The 10,000-nt window shown below is 46.8% G+C and overlaps 2 protein-coding genes.

The window, feature by feature from the left end:
* Window positions 1-2,695: 2,695 nt before the first annotated feature.
* Window positions 2,696-4,492, reverse strand: nad2 (NADH dehydrogenase subunit 2; one part of a trans-spliced gene, as the record gives it). Coding sequence (YP_009709912.1) covers window positions 2,696-3,087; window positions 4,340-4,492 — 545 coding nt within the window.
* Window positions 4,493-8,103: 3,611 nt separating this feature from the next.
* The window catches only part of cox2 (cytochrome c oxidase subunit 2), a 2,837-nt gene continuing 940 nt past the window's right edge, over window positions 8,104-10,000 (forward strand). Inside the window, exon 1 of one mRNA in view lies at window positions 8,104-8,802. Within this exon, the coding sequence (YP_009709913.1) occupies window positions 8,104-8,802 (699 nt within the window).

Here is a 10,000-nt window from a genome sequence, read left to right on the forward strand (position 1 = left end):
TATTTATTCCCGTAAAAGGTTTCCTATTATAACAGGCTGTTCAAAAGGATCTCCCGTTCTTCCATCAAATATTCTACTTTTTCCCGGATACTCGGGTTCAAATACCCACGGATTTGCTGTTTGCTTACTGGCTTCATATAATTCAGAAAACACTAGTTTTCTAGAAGCCTCTTGTTCATATCTCTCATCAAAGGGTGCTATTCGATAATGTCTATCTAGCAGACCTCCCGCTAATCCGAGTGAGCATTCAAATATCTGTCCTACATTCATTCGTGAAGGTACTCCTAATGGGTTGAAGACCATATCAACCGGTCTTCCATCTTGCAAATAAGGCATATCTTGTCTAGGCAAAATTTTTGAAATGATGCCTTTATTTCCATGTCTTCCAGCTACTTTATCACCCACTTTGATTTCACGTTTCTGTAAAATATATACACAAATCCTTTCCGGATTATAACAGGAACCCCCCTTTTTCTGGATCCATCTCACATCAATAACTCGACCCCTACCACCTATAGGTAGTTTTAGACAAGTTTCTTTTGAAGTAGATACCTGAATACCAAGTACGGCTCTTAATAATCTATCTTCCGGAGCATACGATGATTCTTTCGCCATTTGAGGCGTTAATTTACCTACTAAAATATCGCCCGTCTCTACCCAAGATCCTAGCATCACAATTCCGTTTTTGTCTAAATTTCGGAGTAAATGGGCCTCTAGATGCGGTATTTCGTTAGTGATCCTTTCAGGTCCTTGGCTTGTCACATGAGTCTGAATTTCATATTTCCGTATGTGAAAAGAAGTATAAATATCTTCATATACCAGACGCTCGCTAATGAGTACCGCGTCTTCCCAGTGAAGGAGAGCCGTCTTCATGGGGCCTCAACGATCCCGGTGGCGATGTCCAAAGCGTGACGGACCAGGTCAAATTGAGGCATTTTTATGTGGAGATAGGTCTCCGGTTTGTGAACCGAATGTTTCACCTGGCGACTCCAGACGCATTTGAGTCCTGGAACCACAGCCATTCAACGGGATTCGAAATGCCAAGGCTCGAAGATCTCTGGGACATGGAACAGTACTTTAATTAAAGCTGTTCGTGCCCCTTTTGACGACCAAGTCACAATGGCAACAATGTATCTCTCTGGGGATGCGAAGCTGTGGTGGCGGACGCGATATGAAGACGTGCTGGAGGGCCGTTGCGAGATCAACGCCTGGGAGGAACTAAATAGGGAGCTCAAGGAAAGGAGCAGTTTCTGCCTGGGAACGTTGCATGGCTCGCACGAGAGTCCCTGATGCAGACCGGAACTGTTCGAGAAAATCAAAGCGGACCATGGGGGACTGACCCGAGCTATAGACAAAGAAGGACTTTGATAGATAGAATAAGGCACTCAGACATCAAAAAGAGGGCTACTTCACTATGAATGGTAACATATGAATTGAAACTAATGCGACGGGTGTCAATTACCAAAAACGACTCGACCACTAACTCAGTCCCGCGGGACTTCTAACACAAGGCCGAAGATGGATGCGAAGAATATTTGAAACCACTCTAGAACCATCACACGGATTCCGATCCAACTGCCGGTAAGAACGGAATAGAAAGGCAAAAAAACGATTCTATGCGCAGACGTTAAAGTTCTATCAATAGAAGCATTCTAGCCTCTTTTTATTTAGAGAGGAATGATTCCCTCGTCTGAGAACCGCCATTCACGCACTATTCCTCCCCACTAAAAAGAGCGATTGATAATTTCGATAACCTAAACAAAAATGCAGAAGTGAGCGTACCCCAAACCTCTCCTCTCTCCCCCTGAATAGAAGGAAAGGAGATCAGAAAGATACGCGGACGACTTGACTAGTTGTATAGGTCGAATGTTTTCGTGAGCAGTAAGCAGCAGATCTCCCCTTATTTTTGGAAAGCTGGTGGCCGCGTGTGAATTCTTTCAAGGCAAGGGGCGGCCTGATTCGACATTGTTGTTTACTCTGATCCGGTCGAGGTGGTTTTCGTTTACCAGCGCGTAGGTGGTCTAAGTTCCTATGACCGAGTCTTTCTGGCCCCTGTGAACATCTTTTCTTAATGTATTAAAGAGGGCCTCTCTAACCGTGGTGGGTGTCCACTAATGGCCATTCCTGGCTCGGCTCCGATAACGCAATTCCGGGAGGAGTCGGTAGTTGGGCACTGGATCCCTTCGGACCTGGAAAACGTGTGACGCTGGGTCGGGGTTTGGTGAACCAACTGGTCACTCCTCTAGTTGAAGTATCGGGCCCATTTTTCGTTGCCTAGGTTACACCTTCGGAATACCCCAGAAGGGAATTTTTCTCTACTTCCCTCAATCTTCACTTTACGCCAAGCCTCCCATCAAATACGTCATAAGGCGTGGAATTAGACCAAGGGGAATCTCCATAGGAACTAGTCCCTCAGATTTCGCACGTAGGAGATCGAGACACAGCCCCAGGGCTATGGGGAAAAATGTAGATCGATCGCCCTAGATAGACAACTACATAGAGGGTCTCTACAAGTCTATATATTCTTTGATTTCGTTCCCCCCGTAAGATCAATATCACAACCAATGAGGTCTGCAAGTTTCACATCTAAGTAATACCCGATCCGATAGTTTACGATATAGAAAGATAGATACATATTTAACAACAACATTATAAGAAAAGATATTAATAGATATCGGTAGTTGTCCGGTCGTACCCAAACAATAATATTCCAGAGGGAAATGCACCTAAGATCAAATATTTCGAGCCGGCTTCCGTGGAAAATTCAGACTTTCTTTTTGATGCTGCGATCACATAAAAACATAAACTTTGAGGCTCAATAGCTAAATACATGGCAATTGAATCATGAGCCGAGATCATAAAGAGCATACTGCGAGTAGGAAGTAGAATTAATACAATGAATTCAAAAGCATCAAACCTCTCTTGTTCGGAAGAATCGAAACACATCGAAATGGTACCAGCCGTACTTAATAATAGAAGGATTTGGCAGAAATATGTAAAATTGTCCCTCCTAAAAAGATTATTCCAGAATAAATGGGCAATAGTTAGGAGAGGTGCGCCAGCGGCGAGCAGAAGCAAGGTTATTAGATACCTCAGGAAAGCCCGGCCAGAACCACACGTGCAAGTTTCCCTGCATGTGGCTCGTCCGTGATAACTTCTTCGGATTTGCGTGAACTAGCGGACCGATCACTAAGCGGGGATGCTCCCTCCAGTATGAGCGAACCTTTTCGGAACTGGTTAGGAATGGGCGCCACTATCCCAGCCCCGATCCAGCCAGGTTCTATTGATCATGTCCCTTTTCTAACAGTTGTACCTTGTCTTGGGGCGTCTTTGGCTTTACGAGAGAAAGCCCGCCGAAGAAAAAAGTCTTTCTCTTCCCGTCCCGGATCATATTCCGGTGCGTCCACAGAAGAGGAAATCGCAATGCATCTTGCTCAGCAGGCGTAGCTTGGAGTGGGAGTGTAGCGTGGGTAAGGTAAGTGGCCGCCAGAGAGGAAGCCAAACCGGCCTATTAAGCGCAGCTAAGCTAATATGCGCCGGAGAAAGCCAGGTGCCGGAGGTAAGCTCTATTCGGCCCGGAGCATTGATTCCCCATAACGAATAGGCTAGCTCTATCTCTCAATTGCCTATCCTGTGCTCGATAAGGTCCCCCCAGTTCCTCGGCAGCACCTCGAGGTGCATTTAGTTGTCTTACATGAGACTCGGGATATTCCTCACTCCATGGCATGGCACCTTTCGCTCATCTATTCCGCCCGCCCGTCCAGACGCGGCGCCCTTTTTCATTATCATCTACCGCCCTTTCTTTCCTCCCGGCTATTCACGCATGAAGATCGTCGTATGTATGCTCGACTTCGGTTGCCGATGCTTTACTTTAATAGGTAGGAGTACATTATGGCAGGATCAGTCACCTGGGCAAACCAACCCTCCTCCAAGAAGAATTGTGCTATGCCCCCCCGATCCCTATAGAGCGAAAGAGCTGCCTGGTGATCCCTAGGTTGCAGCACGCCCGGTCGTTAACTCCTCGCGCCGCTGCCGCCGTTTCTAGGACCGACCGACGCCTCGTCTGCACAGGTACCTACGTAGTGTAGTGTCGGTCGCACATTCAACATAGCGTTCGGACTCATGTGCCTTCCAGAACCAGGGGTCTTCGAGCCTGCTGCGTACGATTAGCCAGCCTTGCGGCGGCAAAAGGATCAGACGTCCCCCATGCTACGGTTCCCTGCGGTCCAAACCCGGTGCCGCATTAGGTTAGGGGGCTGGGCTTTTCGCTCCTCTCCAACCAGTCGAGCTTCCGTTGGTCGCCTTTGCATCCCAAAGCGCGCTGCCCTCCTAGGCGCGCAACACTAAGTAATCCAAGCCAACCCACATTACTGACTAACGGCGGATAATCATATTTCTTAGAGGTACTAAATACAACTCCATGAATGAGCAAAATGGAGGTTGCATTAATGATAAAGATCTCTGGGGAAACCGCTAAAAAAAGATTGAACATGTAGGAGGATCCGAACGAATTCTGCTTTCATTTCCCCCGTATGGAGCACTGAGTTACTTACGTTACGGTCTTCAGCAGGCAGGCTGCACTCTAGGCGGCGGCTAGGAGGGATCGCTAGACCAGCAGCCATACTAAGAATTCATGTGTAATGATGGTGATTCCACACCAGGCTCAATAAAAAATGGAATGTAGAAAGGGGGTCCTAAACAAAAAAGGAGTCCATGACCCGCGTATAAGGAGAGGTTGAATTCAAAACTTTTCTCTCGAGTATAGTATACCCATTACCAAAAAATGGACGTCACTTTGGGACACATGCGGATAGCCGCCCCGCGTGGCTAAAAGTAAGCCAAAAGAGCTCAAACTCTTTTTTTTTAGTTCCACTGAGAGAAAAGAGTTTTATAAAAGACGCCACTCTACGAGGGAAGTCCTCGGGTCGAGTCCTTGCGAGTTCATCCCAAACAAAGCGAACCCCTTCCGGGTCTTGGTCGAGAAGATGCAGATAAAACGCCAATAGCCTGATGTCAGCTTCTACGGCATAAGCTTTAAAGAAGAGAGCTATCAACGCTAATAATAATAAACATTTCATAAGAAAATCAAAATTTTTTTTGAATCTCAGGTGAAATTTTGAACAGTCATTTCAATCTTTTTCTTCCGAAAGAGAAATCCCGAAAAATCCTCTGGTACTTCACTTTATCGATCGGTTTGAGAACGTGTGGAGGGAAGAACCTGCACGGCCGGGGATTTGCTGCATTCCGCCATAACTTCGAGAATGAATGAATTTGTTTTGTCGAAAGCTGCGCCCGCGCACTCGATGCTTTTCTCCTGGAGATGAAGGCCCGTACTCCCTGTGCCGAGGAGTCCCGGGAGCGTAACGTAAGGCAATCAATAGTTTTGATTGCTCTTTTTTTCGATTGAGCTTTGATACATTTAGTGTATCTCTCAGTTGGTGCGCTGCAATTGAGACACTGCTCTTCAGGGCGCTTAGGTGGACAATTCCTAAACCCAGTTTCTGGGGGGCAACTATGGGAACGAGACTAAGTCCCCCCTTACTCTAGCCTTCCTTTTCGAAGATGAGAGCAGAAGAACTTCGTAACGGCGGAGAAGGGTTTCGCCTCGAATCCAAACGATTTTTTTTTCTTCTCTTAAGATATTTCTAGTTGGATGAAAACAGCGCTCCTAAATGAAGCCTTTCTCTTTTATACGATACCGCCAAATGAAACTGACTTCCTGAGCGGACTGGCTATGCGGGTGCCCCTCAATACAGAGGAAGAGATTGGGATACCTTCTTGTACCGGCCGGTAACTCCTCCCTTGATTCATTAATCAATGGAGAATGTTGAAGCGGAGTGACTAGCTGCCGCGGATCACTTCGGGGATCTCCCTCAACGGTTACCACGAGGAGGGCCGGCTTGTAGAATTGCAGCACTACCCGCTAGTGCTCGGAGTCGAGTGTGTATTGATCGAAGACAAACTTGTTAGGCAAGCGCGAACCGGTAGATTCAAGTAGGAGAGATCTCGCTGCCCCCCTTCCACGAATTAGTTAGAAAATATCCCTACTCCATCTCGATACCGATGTACTACGACTAGCCCTCCGCTTCGTATTTAGGAAGCCCCACAACACAAGCAAAGGGCCTGCCTGACGACGCCCAAGGAGGCTCCCGTGAAAGGAACTACCATGGAAGGAAGTAGCACTTGCCGCCTTTAAGCACTACCGCCTTGCATAGCATGTCGAGAAGACTTTTACTTTCAAATATGAATTGTATGCCCCCTATGAAAGGGTTAGATCGTCTAGATACTGAACATAGACTCTAATCCATTAACATTAATGAGATAGAGGGAAGTTACAAGACTTTGGAAAGAGATATAGATATAGGAAGTCCAATCCACACCTGCGAGTTCTATATATTTTTATGGGGGGGCGTTAGGGAAGAAAGAGGGGCCTATAACCTATATTCACAACGTCAAGTTGTCTGTTTCTCATTAATGGATTAGAGGCGGAAGTCTTACGGCAAGTTCTTCCAACCTCGTTCCTGAATGTGCTCTCATTTTCGGCTTCCGCGTTACAGTCATCGGCGGATCCTAAAACCTTGAAAATAGAATCGGAAGACCTATCTTACCTAAAAATGGAATCTGATAACCCACTCTTCCTCGAATTAGGACCCCTCGGACCTCTGAAGCTGAAGGAAAGCGGAAGACCCCGCTTTAGACCTACTAAGAGGCTCGGCAGAGGAATCAGACCTACTTATAAAGGCACTGATTGAGTCCCCTTATAAAACGAATTTCTCTTGGAATAAGGAGCTTACCCGATGAAGGGCGCCACAGCGCTTTCCTTAACATAATTTCGCGCTAGAAGGTGAAATGAGAGATTAGCTACGAGAAAACCTTCAGGAAAGTCCCCTGAAGAAAGTCATCTTAAGAGTGTACTCCAGGCCCGGGGATTGCACCAGACTGGAAGTCTCACCTAGATAGGGGGTCGGGACTCCCAATGGAGAGGACTATTCATTTGGCTAGTGAGTCGCAGTGGGAAGCATGCGACTACTTTTTCCTATTGGCATAAATGGGAAGCGCCAAAGGAATGCCTGAATCCTAAGTACCACTATGGGTACAACGGTCGTTAAGCCAATCAGCTCATGACTGAACAAGGCGGTTGTCCCCCGCATGATATAAAGCAGGTTGCCAACCAGGGCAGGTGGACGGCGGCATAAGAAGAGAGAGAGAGTAGGTCACGAAGAATGGCTAATCAAATAGCTAACGTGGTATGAAAGGGGATGCCCAAATCGGTCCCCGAACTCCAATGCTATTCCCTTTCCTTCTTTAGCCAGAAGCTCTGTTCACGCGCTATCGAAGAAGAGGCTCTTTCAATGGCTAGATGGAGTGAGGCGAACTTCCTTTCGGAACTCTTTTTCTTAAGAGAGGCTTCCGCTGTTTTAAAAATCAGATAGATATATAATGTGTGCCGCGAGCCAGCTTGTTCAGGTTTTCAACCAGTCTAGTCATTCCAGGAGTCCTCGAGGGCAAGTGAGACTATGCTTGGAAAAGTGCAATTTGCGTAAGAGAAGAAGAGCCTCTTTATATTCAGAATTTAGTCGATCGAGAAAGCAAGGCCCAATAGAGCTTAGCCAAGAGTGGATCAGGCCATATGGCGGTCCCGCGAAGCCGGTCACCCTTGCCTAAGGTCCTATTCTGAGATTTGAAGAGAGCCTCTTTCATCCCATTTATGCTACTTTAGCGTTATGCTTAACACATGCAAGTAGATCAGTTCGCCCAATGAAGTAGGGGATATTCGTTCTATAATATCTAATATTTAGGGGAGAGAAAGCGTAAAAAATCAACTCGGGCGAAGGAAATTTCATAAGAGAAGAAAGAATCGAAAGAAAGGTAAGTCAAGAAAGCAAGAAAAAGTAGATCAAGTCCTTTTTAGTGATGTTAAGTAAGAGGGAAGTTTTCATCTTTCTTGTTTAGTTTCTAGGTAACCAGTCTTGACTCGGCCCAAGCAATGCCCAAAGACTCCCATGCCTTTCTTGGTTGGACCAAGCCAACCGGTGATTTTCAACAAGTCTCTCTCTCTTTTTTTGGGGGGGAGCAGAGCAGTCAAAGAATGAAGCAAAGCAAATGATTGTTCTAGAATGGTTATTCCTCACAATTGCTCCTTGTGATGCAGCGGAACCATGGCAATTAGGATCTCAAGACGCTGCAACCCCTATGATGCAAGGAATAATGGACTTACATCACGATATCTTTTTCTTCCTCATTCTGATTTTGGTTTTCGTATTACGGATCTTGGTTCGCGCTTTATGGCATTTCCACTATCAAAAAAATCCAATTCCGCAAAGGATTGTTCATGGAACTACTATCGAGATTCTTCGGACCATATTTCCTAGTATCATCCCTATGTTCATTGCTATACCATCATTTGCTCTGTTATACTCAATGGACGAGGTAGTAGTAGATCCAGCCATTACTATCAAAGCTATTGGACATCAATGGTATCGGACTTATGAGTATTCAGACTATAACAGTTCCGATGAAGAGTCACTCACTTTTGACAGTTATACGATTCCAGAAGATGATCTAGAATTGGGTCAATCACGTTTATTAGAAGTGGACAATAGAGTGGTTGTACCAGCCAAAACTCATCTACGTATTATTGTAACATCTGCTGATGTACCTCATAGTTGGGCTGTACCTTCCTCAGGTGTCAAATGTGATGCTGTACCTGGTCGTTTAAATCAGATCTCTATTTCGGTACAACGAGAAGGAGTTTACTATGGTCAGTGCAGTGAGATTTGTGGAACTAATCATGCCTTTACGCGTGCGCCCGGAAACATAGGCCGACTGCTGAGCCCACTCTGGCTCAGCCGCACCACCCCGGGTGCGAGCCACCCGAGAAGCAAGCTATTACAGCGAGCGGCTGGAGCTGTAGGGAGCCAAGGAGCAAGGCAGTAGATAAGATAGAAGAAGGGGCCAGGCTCCCGGTAGAGCAGAGGAGACGGTTAGGATAACGAACTTGAAACGCGGAGCCCAAGCGGCCGGCGAGCGAGTGGTTAGTGGCCAATAGCGCCCTAGTTGATGGCATTCCTCTCTGCGGCTGGCACTCGAGGAACCACGGGGCACTCCATACAGAGCAAGCAAGTCTTAGGGATGAGACGCCCGCGCAAGGACCTCAATTCTCATTAGGAGGTCGAACCAAGGACCTATGGAAGTCGGGGCTACCCCGTCCCCATGGGCAACGCAACAGTGTCCTGAGGGAGGAGTTTAGAGGCCTTATAGTAGCACGGACTTTTTTTTCTTTCTAGGTCATGCGAAGGGGGCCAGTCCAAGATCTTACTGTTCCTCTACAAAGACAACAGACGCTCTCAACGGCTAGGCGCCACTATCTTTCTGAGTTATTCCAGCTTCTTCATGATTTCGTGCCGCGGTGAACAAACAAAAGAAAAAAAAAAAAGAGGGCCGTCTCAACGGAAGGAGAAGGACCTGCAACGGCAGAGACTACTGACCCTCTTCTTGTTCCTAGCCGTCTGTTACGAGTCTGGGAAGCCTGGAATCCTAAATAGGAGGGATCCCTCAAAATAGAGCAAAATGGAGAAGGGCGGGCAGGGCTTCCGCAAGGGCCTCCCCCCTTTTCCCGGTCAAGATAGATGGGAAGGAGCCCTATCAAGTAAAGGCCATAACCAACCTCTTTATTTATGTACGTACACCTTTGTTTCAGGGCGGGGCCGCCCTTCCTCCTGCTAATCCGGCCATTTCCGAACCTGTCTTTCCCATCCCATGCAATTCAATGGAGGACTTCTCAATTCTTGCGATTCCCAGCTCCCTTAGCTTATTTTTTATTATTATAAAAAAAATTATAGGGTTCCAAACGGCAAAATAGGCTCAATGATCTCTTTCTTCGATAGACCGGTCCGGCGCTCCGCGTGGTTATATTCGTACATGTTCCGACTCGCCGGTCATTATGGATCTAGTGGCATGGCGAGGCAAAGGGGGGGCAACTACGAAGCTTCGTAGACTC

Source organism: Manihot esculenta, mitochondrion, assembly GCF_001659605.2.
Source record: "Manihot esculenta mitochondrion, complete genome".
Classification (NCBI taxonomy): Eukaryota; Viridiplantae; Streptophyta; class Magnoliopsida; order Malpighiales; family Euphorbiaceae; genus Manihot; species Manihot esculenta.